The sequence below is a fragment of the Geotrypetes seraphini genome, chromosome 4 (genome assembly GCF_902459505.1).
Source record: "Geotrypetes seraphini chromosome 4, aGeoSer1.1, whole genome shotgun sequence".
Taxonomy (NCBI): domain Eukaryota; kingdom Metazoa; phylum Chordata; class Amphibia; order Gymnophiona; family Dermophiidae; genus Geotrypetes; species Geotrypetes seraphini.
Genome location: NC_047087.1, coordinates 29,744,656 through 29,762,253, shown reverse-complemented (window position 1 = coordinate 29,762,253; position 17,598 = coordinate 29,744,656). Strand labels below are relative to the sequence as shown.

Sequence of the window (17,598 nt, the reverse complement as noted above, 5' to 3'; positions counted from 1 at the left end):
CCTTACTTTCTATCTCAACTCTTAAGATCATTAGCACAACGTTTAGACATTCTAAATTCCCATACCCAACTCTTCCACGCCATGACCCTTCCACCTCGCCCCCTAATTCCAAGGCCCAAAATTAATTATAGTTTCCACCTTGAATCTCATGTGCTGACTAAACGTATCTTTATTGTAAACCGTTTCTATCCCATGTACTGTCAAATGTATCTTTATTGTAAACCGCTTCGAACTTCACGGTATAGCGGTATATAAGAAATCAATTATTATTATTATTATTATTTTTGGTAACAGCACCTCAAATATGGAATGCTCTCCCTGCCCAAAGATGCTTTTAGGGTTCCTTTTACTAAGGTGCGTTAGGGCTAAATTGCCACGCACACTAGACCTTAACGCCAGCATTGAACTGGCGTTATTCTAGAAGTGTGCCGCATGGTAATTTTGTACATGCGCTAAAAACGCTAGCGCACCTTAGTAAAAGGAGCCCTTAATTTTTTTCTTAATCATTAGTCATTTCTGATAATGACTTTTTTGTTTTAGACTCGTACTTCTATTCCTGAACCGTATTGTTTTTTTCCTCCTATGTGTTTCTCCTGTCCTATAACCAATTGTATTTCTCCCCCCTTACCTCTCGGATCATGTTAGTTGTGTCTTGAGTTAATATGTCTAGGAATTATTTTATTTGAATTCGCTTTTTAAAAAAATTTTAATAATTCCTTGTACATCGCTTATGATTTGGATAGGCAATTAATCAAATGTTAATAAAAACTTGAAACTATTGAAAATGTACTAGTAAAATAGCAACCCCTCCCCCCTTCCCCACCCCTCCCCCCCTCAGCTTAAAGGGAATACTATAATATATCATTAACTCTCACTAGTAGCTGGGTAGATGGCTTTGGATATTGATCGCTTTGACTTAAAAGGGCATTGCACATTAGATAAATCAGATAAATAGTCATTTCTGCTGAACATCCTTGTATGGTAAGGATGGTCTTTCTGTTCCTCATTTATCAGTAGATAGTTGGCTGGAAAATGACTCATTCTGAGGGCAGGGAAGAAAAGGAAGAGCTTATAAAGGAGCAATGACCCGTATTATACCACATTTCAAGTCTCTGATATCGTAATTAAAGCGGAACGATGCTTTTATGATTGGAATGATTTACAACTTACCTTTGCAAATCTCATCCTATATCTGTGGCGGTTTGATCCTAGCCATTAATCCAGTTGCAATGTTGATGTAATAGCTCTTCAGTCAAAACAACAAAGGAAATAAAACGGTGTACACCATGCCGAAGAAATATAAGGAGAAAACAATGTCGTCTTTGTAGCAGTGCTTTGGATGCATAATAAATATTAACAGCGAAATAAAGCAAGCATCATCAGTGGAAAATCCGCCATTTAATCCTAGCAGGCCTTCATTAAGCCAGTTCCTAATGAATGTGATTCATAACAATGATTTATGAATTTGTGATGAAATGCGATCCGTTTTTCTTTTACTGTTTCATTTGCATGTTTTCTCTGACTAATGCACTCCTGCTTATAGAAAAAGAATGGGAACTGGAAATATTTCCTTTATAACAGCTAATATATCATATATAAGATTTGCATAACATAGTACTGTTAACGTAAAGCCAATGTGACTTATGCTTACCTTGCACTTTGCTTGTGTTTTTTTTTTTTCTTCTCTCAATTTCTTAGGGAACCACAGTCAAATATCTCGAGTGCCCGTTGCCATCAAAGTTCTCGACGTGAATGATAATGCACCTCAGTTTGCATCGGAATATGAAGCTTTTTTATGTGAAAATGGAAAGCCTGGACAAGTAAATATTGTGTATCTATGTTCTTAAATAAAATCTTTCATGTGTACAATTCTAATATAGCTAAATGTGAGTGGAGATTAAAATTGTGCTCTAATTGTGAAGAATTAAACTGAAGAAATGGTCTATTAATAATGAAATACCATTGAACTCATAATGGTCACCGTTCATAAAACGGTCTTAACATTGGCATCTGAATGCTGCGTATGTTTAAGTGCGTTAAAATTTTAAAATGAATAAATAAACTCACACTATCCATCTCCTTCCCATGAAATCACACAACATGAACAATATTAAATATTAGAGACAATGGCCCTCTTTTACTAAGGTGCACTAACTGATTAGTGCGCGCTAATCGATTTATCGCAAGCTAAATGCTAATGCGTGAATGCTAGTCTATGGACACATTAGCGTTTAGCGCACGCTAATTCAATTAGCGCGCTTTAGTAAAAGAGGGGGATAATTTTTGAGATAGATCAGGCTTCGGTTTTATCAACTATAAACAACAAAATAGATCAAATTATTACTCAAATATGAGTAATACTGATAAAGAACTTATGTGTCTTACACCCATCTTCCTAGAAACATCTGCGAAAGGATAATGAAACATCCTTTTGTTTGGGAGGACCAAAAAACCAAGTTGTGTTTTTGCTATCCCCATCTCACTAGCTGTTAATACTGTGTGGGTCAAAAAATTGATGGCTCTTTGGCTTCTTGGAAAAAACAAAAGGAATTGACCCCAAAATATCCACAAAGAAGAAAATCCAGAGAAAACCAACCCCCCCCCCCAAATAAAACACCAAAAAAACTGTGGAGTGACGATGTTCCTAAATGGACTTATTTGAAAGTGTCAATGTTCCAAAGGTACACTGAAATCATCCACATAAAATAATTTCATCCACATAAAAATAAATCATCCACATAAGAGCCTTAAAGGACCTAGTGCGCTAGGGATACAGGACCCAACACGGTCCGCGTTTCGACAAAAAGTCTTCTTCAGGGGTCCCTGGGGGTCCTATTGCAAATGCAAGCAGTGTCTCACTTCCGGCTCACCACACAATTGTTTCCCACGTATTCACCTTTATAGGACCCTCAGGGACCCCTGAAGAAGACTTTTTGTCGAAACGCGTCCATTTAGGAACATCATCACTCCACAGTTTTTTTTTTGGTTTGTTTTCTTTGGCTTCTTAGCCCACTCAGATTAGCTGCTGATAATCAAGATAGTCATTTTCTTCTTTGTCTCTTCCACCATACTGTCTAGGCCAGTGGTCTCAAACTCAAACCATTCACAGGGCCACTTTTAGGATCTGCAGGTACTTGGAGGGCCGCAGAAAAAATAGGGGTCCTTTTAATAAGGCACATTAGCCAATTTAAAACGTGCTAAATATTAGCGCGGCTTAGTAAAAGGACCCCTAACTATTTTTTTTTCTGCGGCCCTCCAAGTACCTACAAATCCCAAATGTGGATTATCAGAAGCAATTGCTTCTGATGATTTCAGCTATACACAGCTGAAAGCAGTGCAACGTGCAGAAAGTGAAAAAGTATCAACAGCTTTCACCTCCTCCAACACCGGACACACGCACAAGCTGCACTGCCTCCAATCATTGCTCCAAGCTGCACGTTCTGGAACATTACCCGACTCACTGCTGTAACCTCACGCAAGCGCTTTCCTGCGTCTACACGTGATTGGACTCCGCCTCACAATTGCGTACAGATGTAGGAAAGCACTTGCATGAGGTTATAGTGACCACTGGACCCTTGTGGAGTGGACAATTGACCGAGGGCCTCAAAATAGTACTTGGCGGGCTGCATGGTCTAGGTAAATGGCCTTAACACTATTTGGTGGCCCTTGGAACTCCCTGACCTGGCAACCTCACCAATTGTGCTGGCTTGTGATGCCCTTTTGCTCGAATGATCTTCTTATCATGCTTCTGCTATTTCTCATTATAACATTACATGAGCTTCTGTAATGGAGATACAATACATGAGCTTCTGTAAAGGAGATACAATACATGAGCTTCTGGGCTGATGGTACAAAACAGAGCATGCATTTTAGAAAAGGTTCTATTTTAGCAGAACTCAAATTTGTAAAACAGTAGTAGAATTTGAGATTCTCAGTTTTGTTGTCTGTATTTTAAATTCTAGTTAGAAAGAATGACTCATACAGGGTGTTATATAAAAGTGAAGAGTATCCATCTTTCAACTGGAGGAATTTGAGAACATTAAAGATTCCTTGAAACACTTCAACTAGGATGTAGTTTCAGACAGAAATATGCAAAGGAGCGTTAACCTTATTTTCAATTTCATTGAGTTAGTGCTACAATCATTGCCCTTAATCTATAGGTACCAGTGCACTATGATAGTTTTCTATATAGAAATATAGTAACATGATGGCAGATAAAGCCAAATGGCCCATCCAGTCTGCCCATCCGCAGCATCAACTATCTCCTCCTCTCTCTAAGACAGGGTTGTCCAACGTTGGTCCTCGAGGGCCGCGATCCAGTCAGGTTTTTAGGATTTAGGTTTTTAGGAATCTGCATGAGATCTATTTACATGCACTGCTTCCATTGCATGCAAATAGATCTCATGCATATTCATTTGGGAAATCCTGAAAACCCGACCTGGCGAGGGCCGAGGTTGGACACCCCTGCTCTAAGAGATCCCACGGGCCTGTCCCATGCTTTCTTAAATTCAGACACAGTCTCTGTCTCCACCACCTCTTCCAGGAGACGGTTCCATGCATGTTGATGCGTAACAGAATAGTGCTGGTGACGTTCAAGACATGGAACTGTAGAGTATGGTGACAGTACTGCATTCTGTTAACTGTTTATGCACCAGTCACGCTACTTTCTTTTTAAAAAATCAAAGTCTGGTCCTAGTTTCTATTGTAAAGTTGATGCTATTCCAGCCTCTAACCTAAACTAAAACTAAACTAAACTAAACCTTAGGTTTGTATACCGCGCCATCTCGGCAAGCGCAGCGCTCGGCACGGTTTAAAGAAGTTAAGAGGAAAGGAGCTACAATGAAGGGATATAGGAGAGGGACTAAGAAGATAGAGAGAGACAGGGTACTAGAGAACGGGAGGTGATTAGATTTTTGAAAAGAGCCAAGTTTTCAAGTGTTTGTGGAAGGATTGGAAGGAGCTTGAATTTCTGAGCGGGGATGAGAGGTTGTTCCAGAGTTCTGTGGTTCTAAAGGGGAGGGATGTTCCAAGTTTTCCTGTGCGGGATATACCTTTTATAGAGGAGAAAGATAGTTTCAGGTTTTGGGAGGGTCTAGTGGAGTGTGGGTTTGAGGAGTTCCAAAAGAGTGGGATTTTTTAATATAATTGTCTTTCAGCTTGAACATAGGATGGGATATAATTTTGGGGGAAAAAAAGTTGAAATCTCTATTTCGGCAAGCATTTTATAGGTCTGAGCAGGATGGGTATTTAAGGAGATTCAAAGAAGTATATGATATCTGGTTATAGGGTTGATCTTCGCAGAATCAGAGTTTTATATCACAATGGTGAACTCTTTTGAGTATACATTCTCCATATGGTTAAGTTGATATTTACTCTAATGGTAAAATTTATTTTGTTGTATGTTTCTGCTGATATGCATTTTACCTATTTCTGAGGATGACGTAATTAGATTAAGAGCATTGTGCTTAGTAGAATATGATTTTTATTTTTTTTTAATGTGACTGAAATACAAATAGACATTCATTAAATGAAGATTAAAAGAATGAACTGTTGTTCTTGGATCAGCCATGAAGTGCCTCTATAGGGAAACACCTACTCCCTCGTTTACTAAGGTGCGCTAATCGGTTAGCGCACCTTAGTTAAAGAGGGCCTTAGAGGTCCTTTTACAAAGGCATGCTAAGCATTTTAGCGCAGATTTAGGCCCTCTTTTACTAAGGTATGCTAACCGATTAGCGAGTGCTAAATGCTAACGCGTGCATGTTCGTCTATGGATGCGTTAGCTTTTAGCGTGCGCTAATTGGTTAGCGCACCTTAGTAAAAGAGGGGGTTAGCGCGCGCTAGATGAACACGTGCGCTAACCGCTAACTCGTCCATAGGATAACATGCACGCATTAGCGTTTAGCATGTGTTTAGTATGCGCTAAAAAGCTTAGCGCACCTTTGTAAAAGAGGAGGTTAGTCTCGCTGTTTTCACAGTAGATATAAGACTGAAGCATCTATACATGTAAATGTCTGCATTAAAACATCCAGAGAGGTCCAGACAAAAGGCAGTTTAAAGAACGGGCGTGGAGAGGTAGCCCGACCACTCTTTTTTTAGTTTGGGCTGCTTGTATTACTGGCTTTGAGAAGCAGCTACGGAAAAACGCATCAAACCCAAAACTTTATTTAATGATATTTAACAGCATTACAAACTTCAGATAAGTGATCCTTTCTTAAATTTTTGTATGTGCAATTTATAAATCAAAAACATGTTTCGCACAGAGAGTGGTGGACGCTTGGAATGCTCTCCCGGAGGAGGTTGTGGCGGAGACTACCGTTCTGGGATTCAAGTGCAAGTTGGATGTACACTTTCTTGCAAATCACATCGAGGGATATGGGAAATCAGGGTCTCCAACAGGGAGCACCTAGCTTGGCCTCCGTGTGTGCGGGTCGCCGGACTAGACCAAGGGTCTGATCCGGTGAAGGCGTTTCTTATGTACGATGATTAAAGAGTGAAGTTACAGCCTGTTCAAACGTCCGGTTCTTCCAGCATCTGGTCTGAAAATGTTCAAATATAACTCTGAGTACTGTTTTTGAGAAATACTGTAGCTGGTGAATGTTTGAATGACTTATGTAAATTGTCTTTGGCCACTTCTTTGTAAATGTTCTATGCTTAGCTTTTGGAAGTTACCAGTCTAATATTGTTTTTCCTCTATTGTGTGGATTTCATAAAAGTGAACATTCATCCATGGAGATGCTTCCTGCATTGAGCTGTCTACCATTACTACCATTCATTTCTATAGCGCTACTAGATACATTATAGAAATTATTTGTGAATCTTTTTTTATTGTGTTGTGTATGTTTGTTTTGGCATTCCTTCAATCCACTTTGTGACCAAAATTGCAAAACGTGCTCGCATGTACCAGTAGCAGGACCATCGTTGTGGAATTCGGTCCCAGAGAATATTTGTTTGATCACTGACTTTTTGGCCTTTGAAAAAGTTTGAAAGCCCGCTTTTTTTGACTGGCATTTTCAGATTTGGGTATTTTTTACTTTTGATATTATTTTGTTTATTTATTTGCAGATGCTTTTGAATTGTATATTGTATGGTGATGTTTTATTTTGATCTAAGTCTGTCTAGTTGTACTATGCATACAATGGTGTTATCCGCACAGATGTTTGATACGTGGGCTACAGATGTTTTTAAATAAATAAAACAACTTAGGGCTCCTTTTACGAAGGTGCGTTAGCGGCTTTAGTGTGCGTGACTTCATCACGCGCTAACCCCCGCGCAAGCCGAAAAACTACCGCCTGCTCAAGAGGAGGCGGTAGCGGCTAGCGCGGCCAGTGGTTTAGCGAGTGGTATTACGCGCATTGAACCGCTAACGCGCCTTCGTAAAAGGAGCCCTGAGTTATGAAGAATATTATTGTTACTAGTCGTTAAGCCCGTTACATTAACGGGTGCTAGAATTTATGTCTGTCTGTATTTTTCTTTCTGTCTCTTTCCTCCCTCCATTTCCCTGTGTAGCGCTGTCTCTGCTTTCTTCCTCAGTCTGCACTCTCAAGCTGTAACATTACTGCTTAGCTTTTTCTCCCTGCAAGCATCTCTGCTCTCTTTCTCATCCCCAGTCTCTTTGCTATTTTTCTCTTCTTGCAGGAGTCTCTGCTCTCCTTTCTCTATATGTTCCTGATTCCTGCAAACTTCTGTTTTCTCTGTATGCTCTTGATCCTGTGTTTCCCTGTAGGTGTCTTTTCCTTTTTTTTTTTATTCCTTCTTCATGTATGGTTGATTTATTAAAAGTTTTTTTATTTTTCCTATTTGTTGCATGCCTGTCTCCTTGGCTGCTGTATGTTTCTCTTTTTTTGCTTTGTGTGTGTTGTTTGTGTTTTTTTTGCTGATTGTCTACTTGGTCGCTGTCAGTCTGTCTGTCTCATTGGCTGCTGTATGTCTGTATGCCTTTTTTTCAGTCTAACTCCTTGGCCACTGTATGTCTGGAAGGTATTTTTTCCTGAATTTATCCTTGGGCATTGTATTTTTTATTTTTTTCTGTTTGTCTCCTTGGCTGTTTGTATTTTTTATTTTTTTGCTGTCTCCTTGCCCACTGTCTCTCTGTCTGTCTACTTGGACGCTGTATGTAAGTATGTCTGTCTCCTTGGCTGCTGTATGTCTGTTTGTCATTTTTTTTCCTGTGTCTCTCTCTCTCCTTGTCCTCTGTGTTTTGTTATTTTTTCAATCTGTGTCTTTAGCCCCCTGTCCTTCTGTGACTGTCTGTGTGTCTCTCTCTACTTGTGCACTATTGTTTGTTTGTTTTTTTCAATCTCTCTTTAGCTCCTGATCCCCTCTCACTGACCCTTGCGCGACTGCATGTAATTCCGGTTAGGTTTCCATGGCAACCCTGCTCGCGGGTCTGTGAGTGTAGGGCCGTTTTGTCGGGTCTGGCGGCGCCGGGTGGGGAAGAGTCCTGGCTCCTTTTTTGGTTTGGGCCCGTGCAGAGGGGCTCAACAGCGCACAACCACCTTTCCTTCCCTCCCTCCATCAGGTGCAATGCAGCTCCACCAATGTTAAAAGCAGCCGCGTCGAAATCGGAGCCCTGCCACTGCCGTAGCACTTTCCCCTCTGCCTTGGTCCCGCCCCTTCTCTGACATATGGGACCGCGGCAGAGGGAACGTGTTACGGTGGCGGCAGGGCTCCAATTTCAAAGCAGCTGCTTTTAACATAGGCGGAGCTGAACTGTACCTGATGGAGGAAGGGAAGGAACGGTGGGGCAAATTTGGTCAATGGCAGGAATTGTTTGGCGGACCAAGCACCGGTTGTTGCGGGAGGGGAAGGGGGGGTGGAGTCGGCGACGTGCAGGCTGCTGTGAACAGGAGCGGCAGCAGCGGCAGGACCATGAGGCAGGAGTGAGTTGTTCGCCTTCCCCTATCTGGGGAAAGCGCCGTGCCAAGCAGAGGCGTGAAGGCGGGAGAGAGCTGTTCGGCTTCCCCTATCTGGGAAAACCGCCGTTGTGAAAATGTAGGGAAGTGCCGCGTTGTTAAATTTGTCAGCTTTGCGTGGGGCCGTAGTAAGAGCGGGGCATGCTGCAGTCTTGGCGGCCACGGACATACGGATCACGGAAGCACGCCGATAAGACTGCGCATGCGCCGCCTACGGTTTTATTATATAGATAATTTATGAAATGATTTGTTTTTATGCATTTTCGTAGTTTGTGACATTGTTTTAATTGTATGTTGGATTGTAACTTGCTCAGAATTGTTGCATGGTTGTGAATAATACATTTTAAAATAAATGACCCCCACCCATCCCTTTTCACAAAACCAAAATAGCGGGTTTTAGTGTAGATCAGTGCGCTGATTGCTCTGTGCTGCGCAGCGTAGCGCTTTCAGTGTGCTGGCCTGTGCTAAAAGCCACTGTCGTGGTTTTGTAAAAGGTCGGGTAAAAAAATAAATGCAGGTATTTTCTCTGTCTCTAGTGGACTCAGAAGCTAACCCCATCTTTTACTAACCCCCTCTTTCACAAAGGTGCACTAAGCTTTTTAGCATGCAATAAATATTAGTAGGGCTGGATTTTCCTATAGGCTAACTAGGCTTCAGCCTAGGGCCTCAAGATCAAGAGGGGCCTACAATCAAATTGTTAGCAAAATTAAAATTACACTATTCTAAAAACAGTGAACACTAAAACACTGAACCAAAAATAAGGAGAAATTCTACGCTTCGGGATCGGAACCGGCTCCGGCCGCAACGGGGCGCCGACTCGGCTTCTTCCTTTCTTTTTCTCGCCCTGGGAGGAGGATCGGGGAGGGAAAGACGTCAGTCCGGAAACAGCTGGGCAAAGCCCAGCCCCGCGGGGAGAGAGGCAAAACGTGGATCCGTCAGGACAGGGCGACCCAGTCTGGCATCGGGGGTGGGGTGGGATGGGGGGTTTCAGTGGAAGGGGGATGGGAGGCTGGCAGGCTGGCATCGTAAGGGGGGTGGGGGGGTTTAATGGAAGGCAGGCAAGCAGGATGGCATGGGGGTGTTCAATGGAAGGGGGATGGGAGGTAGGCGGGCATCGGAGGGGGGTGAGATGAGGAAGGACGCACTGGGGGCACTATGGACATAGGAAGGGGCAATGTTGTGTGTTATGTTTGATTAGTTATTGTTACAAGTACTATATATGGTGCTGAGAATAAATGTCCAAATAAGTGTTCTCGACTTTTTTTTATTTATTATCCGTGTCACATTTTTTATAAAGGTTAGTACCAATAACAACATGTTTCATTTAACATATTGATATATATCACAGTAATGATGTATTTTATTATCTCTCATGTAATTTACAAACTTAAAAATGGGAGGTGAAAGGGCCTCATAAGTGGAATAGCCTAGGGCCTCTTTTCATCTAAATCCGGCCCTGAATATTAGTGTGCCCTAAACACGCGTTAAATGCTATCACGTGCATGTTATCCTATGGACACATTAGTGGTTAGTGCACGCATTGATTTAGTGCACTAAATTCACTCTAAAACGCTTAGTGCGCCTTTGTAAAAGAGGGGGGGGGGGTAAGTTTTTATACCTGGAGTAAAGGAGGTTAAGTGACTTGCCCAGAGTCACAGGGAGCTGTAGTGGGTATTTAACCCAGTTCCCCAAGATCACAGTCTGTTGCACCAACCATTACGCTGTTTCTCCACTCCTATCAAGGGTGAATGGATAGGGCAGGGAGAAGCAGTGCCCTGGAGGGCCTACATAAACACATCAATATTTATATCTGCCTTGAGGCATGTGTGTAACAGAAAGAAATAAACACCAATGTTTGCCTCCAACTTGATCACCCCCCTCCCAAGGTCTGACCTCCAAACAGCCTCTCCAGATAATATCCCCCTTGCCCCTACAGCATCACCCCCAGTGGCATCCCTCTCAACAAGTCCCCATGGGACTTCACCTGATTCAACACCCCTCTTGATCCCCTAAATAGTAGACAAGGGTGGTAGACGTGTGGAACAGTCTTCCGGAAGAGGGGGTAGAAACAGAGACTGTGTCTGAATTCAAAAGGGCCTGGGATAGGCACATGGGATCTCTCGGAGAGAGAAAGAGATAATGGTTACTGCAGATGGGCAGACTAGATGGGTCATTTGGCCTTTATCTGTCGTCATGTTTTTATGGTTCTATAACCATAAAGCTCTATGACCTCACAATGCAGGTTTAAAGAGCCTTAGCCTATAGGAAGAGGAGATGCAAATATTAAGAGCCTTAGCCAATAGTGAGAGGAAGAGATAATGGTCACTGCAGATGAGCAGACTAGATGGGCCATTTGGCCTTTATCTGCCGTCATGTTTCTATGGTTCTCTGTTTCTATCATGTATGTAACACCCACCCCAAAGCCCATATCCCCACCTTGAGGGAGTAAGGGTCAAAGAGGCTCCCTCTCCCCAAAGCCACTTTACTTCCACTCCCACTCACTATCTAGTGCTGTGTGCACCTGGTAGTGCTAAAGAAATGATAAGTAATAGTAGTAGAAGTAGCACTATTGAGATTATTGGGGTTCCTAGAAGTTACTGGGTGAAAGTGATGACTACTTACTCTTGCGTTGATGTTGTCAGACCTCAGAATGGTCCCATATCAATTTGGCTATTAGTAAAAATGCAACACTGTATCAACGTTACACAGCATACCTCACAGCAAGTTGGTGTTTCTATTGTTTTAATAGTAAAGTCAGTAGAATATGATACTGGCAAACTCTTCGAGCCTCAGATTACAGTGCCATATGGTAGCATAACACACATCAGTTCACATCCTCATGGGTTCCTTTGTTTAAATCCAATAATCCTTATTTAAATTGATTTTTTTCTTACACTATAATCACAAAATAGTTTCAAGTTTAACCCCCTGTTTTACTAAGGTACGCTAAGCATTTTAGCGCACGTTTAGCGCGCTCTAACCACTAATAGGTCCATAGACTAACATGCACGCGTTAGCGTTTAGCTTGTGGTTAACATGTGCTAAAAAGCATAGTGCACCTTAGTAAAAGGAGTCCTAAATTTTAAACTTATCTTAAGTTTCAGCAAGCAGGCATTACCCCTTCCAACGCATTTCAAGAGCTTTCTTTGGGGTTGGGGTATTATCGGTGGTCAAACCATATCAGCTTATTAATTTTTCTATGACTTGCTCAGACCGCCGGCATGCCTTTCCAAAAATGGCCACTGAGAACCCTAGAAGGTTGGCAAGTTTGAGGGGGTAAGTAATTGGACATCACAGTATCACTGCCAATGATCATGCAAAATGTCCCAATATTTGTGGAAATAGGACCAATAGCAGTTTTGCAACATGATAGAGGTTTAAACATTTAGCTCCCTCATTCTGTAGTCACACAGTCCTCGGGAAACAAACAGGCTAGAGTGCTATGTCTATGTGCATTCAACCAAAGTGTTATGCATAAGAAAGACTCAAGTCTCTGTCATTACAAAGCCTTTAAAATGAATAAATTGCACAAGGCTCTTTTTGATGAAGTCTGGTTGAGGAGGTTTTTTTTATGCCAATGAGGCACCCTGTAAGGTACTTCTACACTTTCAATGCTTGGTGTGGGAGGGGTTCTAAGGCATTTTCCTACCTCCCGGACAATTTATTCATTTTAAAGGCCTTGCAAAGGCAGAGACTTGAGTCTTTCAAATGCATAACACTTTGGTTGAATGCACATAGACGTAGCACTCTAGCCTGTTTGTTTATTGAGGATTGTGCGACTACAGAATAAGGGAGTTATACATTTAGATTTTGATTGGTCCTTATGAACTTTAGTTAGTTTGACTAGGATTACTGATAGAGGTATCATTTGCCATTTTGAGGTGCCCATCGCTGTGGTGGGAATTAGTAGACATTGCTCCTGTACCACTAATGGCCAGGGACCCTCTAGTAAGCTCTGGGAGTGGATTGGTAGTTAGGCGGCGACTATACAGTACAGGGGAGTGTCTTTGGCTGCTCTGCCCTCATGAGGGGGCTTCACGGTGTGGGTCTCATGTCGTAGGTGGCTGCTTGTCATGTGTAGATAAGTGGGGGTTGTATTAGGGGAGTCCCCTGTCACTGGGTTGCTGCAAAGAGGATGTTATGGAGGATGATTGTTGTATTGATCGGTTTCAAATCAAGAAACAACTAAAAACCCGATTGTTTGCCACTGGATTCTTATGACTTAACAGTTCTATGGGAAAGAAAAAATAGTTATCCCCTGTTGATTTTAAGATTTTAGTTTGTCATAATTATTATGCTTGTTTTAACTCATGTGAACTGTTTAGTTCTTCAGCATTATAGAAAAAAAAATAAATAAATGATGATGTAGGGTATGTGATACCACAAGGAGATAATGCTGTTGGGTGGAGATGCCATGACAGGGTGCTTTTGTTGATAGAATGACACAGATGGTTAAGAACATAAGAACATAAAAATTGCCGCTGCTGGGACAGACCAGTGGTCCATCGTGCCCAGCAGTCCACACCCGCGGTGGCCCCTAGGTCAAAGACTAGTGCCCTGAGACCAGCTCTACCTGCGTACGTTCTGGTTCAGCAGGAACTTGTCTAACTTTATCTTGAATCCCTGGAGGGTGTTTTGCCCTATAACAGCCTCCGGAAGAGCAATCCAGTTTTTCACCACTCTCTTGGTGAAGAAGAACTTCCTTACGTTTGTAAGGAATCTATCCCCTTTTAACTTTAGAGTGCCCTCTCATTTTCCCTACCTTGGAGAGGGTGAACAACCTGTCTTTATCTACTAAGTCTATTCCCTTCAGCATCTTGAATGTTTTGATCATCTCCCCTCTCAGTCTCCTCTTTTCAAGAGAGAAGCGGCCCAGTTTCTATAATCTCTTGCTGTACGGCAACTCCTCCAGCCCCTTAACCATTTTAGTTGCTCTTCTCTGGACCCTTTCGAGTAGTACCATGTCCTTCTTCATGTACGGCGACCAGTGCTGGACATTTTCCTAAGGGAGGGATGATTTTACAAAGCTGCTCTCATGTCTATGGAGGGTGGCGGGAAGGATCTACATGCAATTTTGTTAAATTGCTGAACCCTCTGAACCTAGAGCAGATGGGACCCTCAGCCCTATTCTTATTTTGCAAGACGTTGGACAGTTGATAGAGCATCTCGTAAAAAAAAAAAAAAAAGTGTGAGAATGCCACATTTCCTGACGGGGACATGTAGATTCCTCTCTCTGCACTCTTCCTAAAAGGCCGCTCCACATGTTGTAAGCTTTGAACTGCATGTAATTGGAAATAGGTCTAGCGTTGACTATATCACTGTTTGAGTCTGAGCTCAAACATATGTTCACATGCTGACTGCATCACTTACTGTAATTCAATTTCCTTTTTTGTTCTGTTTAATTTGACCATGATATAATTAAGACTGACAAGTGTAGTGGCATGAATGTGATGGAATATACTAAAAAGGTGCCCATGTATAACTCTGACAGATTCATTTTCCTACCTGTGTTAATACATAATAAAACATTGAAGGTCCTGATTTGCTGGGGCCCCTGATTCTGCACCTTGAGAGTGGGGGGAGGAGAGCTCAGTGAATCAAGACTGAAATGTGAAAGAAAAAACAATTTGTGTTATACAGTGCATGTTCTTATGTGGTATGGTTCCCAAAATGCAATTCTTGTCATTTTTGAAGATAATTTTTACAATTTGGAGTCTACTCTATAAAGAAAAGTAAGCACCAACTCTCTTTTCACAGACTACTTGTGTCAAGTATGTTTTTAGACCTAAACATTTAGGGCTAGATTCACTAAACAAACCGATTGTGTACCAATTGGTTTGAGACCCCTTTGCGACCCGATTTTACTCCTGCCTGATTCACATACCTCTCTGCCGATCCGATTCCGATCCGTGCATGCAAATGAGGGGAACAGCATGCAAAGAGGGCAGGGACGCGATTCACTAAAGAAATCTTGCAAACCAACTGGACTGGCCGATCAACACAAGAAGCGACTGCTGGGGACCAGTCGCAAACATCCTTTCCGACTCTCCAGTTCCATTGCTGCCCTGCTCTCTGCTACCCTTGCAACAACGTTTAACTTCAAGAAAGGGAACTATGACACCATGAGACAAATGGTAAAGAGAAAACTCAGGAACAGTGCCAGGAAAACACAGACGGTGGAGCAAGCCTGGACCTTATTCAAGGACACGGTAAACGAAGCGCAAAACCTGTATATACCCAGATTTAGAAAAGGGTGCAAAAAGAATCAAGCAAAAGACCCGGCAAGGATAACCACTGAAGTTAAGAAGGTGATAAGAGACAAGAAAAAATCATTCAGGAAGTGGAAAAAGGATAAAACCGAGGAAAATTGGAAAGAGCACAGGAAACATTTAAAAGAATGTCACCGTGTGGTCAGAACAACGAGGAAAGAGTATGAAGAGAGACTTGCCAAGGAGGCACGGAATTTTAAACCATTCTTTCAATATGTGAAAGGTAAACAACCGGTGAGGGAGGAGGTGGGACCCCTGGATGACGGGGACAGGAAAGGAGTGGTAAAGGAGGAAAAGGAGATGGCAGACAGATTAAACACGTTCTTCTCATCAGTCTTCACAAAAGAGGACACATCCAACGTGCCGAAATCTTCAAGGGGGATCAAGAGGAAAAATTATTGTCAATGGAGGTGAGCCTTGAAGACGTACTCAAACAGATAGATTAAAAACTGACAAATCTCCGGCACCAGACGGAATCCACCCGAGAATACTGAAAGAGCTCAGAGACGAGATAGCGGAGTTACTGCAGCAGATTTGCAACCTATCCTTGAAAACAGGGGTAATCCTGGAGGACTGGAGGATAACGAATGTTACACCTATCTTCAAAAAGGGATCCAGAGGCGACCCGTGGAACTAAAGACCGGTGAGCTTAACCTCAGTTCCGGGAAAGATGGCCGAATCAATAATCAAGGACAGCATAAATGAACATATAGAAAGAAATAATCTGTTGAGAACCAGCCAGCACGGTTTCTGTAAAGGAAGATCATGCCAAACGAACCTACTGCACTTCTTTGAGGGGGATAAACGAACAATTGGACAAAGGAGACCCCATAGACATCATACATCTGGACTTCCAAAAAGCCTTCGACAAGGTACCCCACGAGCGCCTACTAAGGAAACTGTGGAACCACGGGGTGGAAGGGGACGTGCACAGATGGATCAGAAATTGGCTGGCAGACAGGAAACAGAGGGTAGGAGTAAAGGGATATTACTCCAACTGGAAAGGAGTCACGAGTGGTGTCCCACAGGGGTCAGTGCTGGGACCACTGCTGTTCAATATATTCATTAATGACCTGGAAGTAGGGACGAAGTGTGAAGTTATCAAATTCACGGACGACATAAAACTCTCCAGTAGGGTTAGAACTGTCGAGGAATGTAAAGAACTACAAAGGGACCTAAACAAACTGAGTGAATGGGCAAATAAATGGCAAATGAGCTTCAATGTAGAGAAATGCAGAGTCTTGCATATAGGGAAAGGAAACCCGATGTACAACTACACGATGGGAGGGATGGTATTGGGGGTAAGCAACCTTGAAAAGGACTTGGGAGTTATAGTGGGCAAAACAATGAAGCCGGAGGCACAATGCGCAGCGGCCTCAAAGAAAGCGAACAGAAAGTTGGGCATTATCAAAAAGGGAATCACTACCAGAACCAAAGAAGTTATCCTGCCGCTATATCAGGCGATGGTGCGCCCGCATCTGGAATACTGCATTGAGTACTGGTCGCCGTACCTTAAGAAGGATATATCAACACTCGAGAGGGTCCAGAGAAGAGCAACAAGAATGATAAAGGGCATGGAAAACCTTTCATATGCTGAGAGGCTGGAGAGGCTGGGGCTCTTTTCCCTGGAAAAGCGGAGACTTAGAGGGGACATGATAGAAACTTACAAGATCATACAGGGTATAGAGAAGGTAGAGAGGGACAGATTCTTCAGACTGGCGGGGGCAACAAAAACAAGAGGGCACTCAAAAAATTGAAGTGAGATAGAGTCAGAACAAATGCTAGGAAGTTCTTCTTCACTCAGAGGGTGGTGGATACCTGGAATGCGCTTCCAGAGGAGGTGGTAGAGCAGAGTATGATTTTAGGTTTCAAAAAGGGATTGGACGAGTTCCTGAAGGAAAAGGGGACTGAAGGGTATAATTAGAGGAGTAATATACAGGATAAGATGTCTTAGTAAAGGATCACTTACAGGTCATTGACCTGGGCGGCCGCCGCGGGAGCGGACTGCTGGGCACAATGGACCTATGGTCTGACTCGGCAGAGGCGATGCTTATGTTCTTATGTTCTCTCTGCACCGACTCTGGATCTCTGCCGCCCCTCCCTGCAGTACGAGCCCGCGGGTTTAAAGCGGGGCTGTACTATGGCGGTCGAAAGGAGGCGTTCCTCTGATCAACCTCATTTTAATTTTTTGTTTTGTGAATTGGTCGGGCCTGCAGGGATCGGCCATGGATCAGCCACGGAAGTCAGGTTAGTGAATCTAGCCCTTACTCCAGTCAAATGCTAGCACCTGGATTCTGATAGAATGCACTCAAATACCACCCATCTGTACAAGGTATGCCTTCACACCTAGGTGCATTTTTGCAGAATAGTTCTTAGCCTGTAAATAATAATTTGCATGAATATTTGTGTGAATGACT

The 17,598-nt window shown here is 42.7% G+C and overlaps 1 protein-coding gene across 1 annotated transcript in view; it reads left to right on the top strand.

Annotated features, from left to right (window-relative positions):
* LOC117359637 (cadherin-8) overlaps positions 1–17,598 on the top strand; it is a 469,702-nt gene that overhangs the window by 339,515 nt on the left and 112,589 nt on the right. Inside the window, exon 8 of the mRNA XM_033942802.1 lies at positions 1,699–1,820. Within this exon, the coding sequence (XP_033798693.1) occupies positions 1,699–1,820 (122 nt within the window). The remainder of the gene's footprint in view (positions 1–1,698; positions 1,821–17,598) is intronic.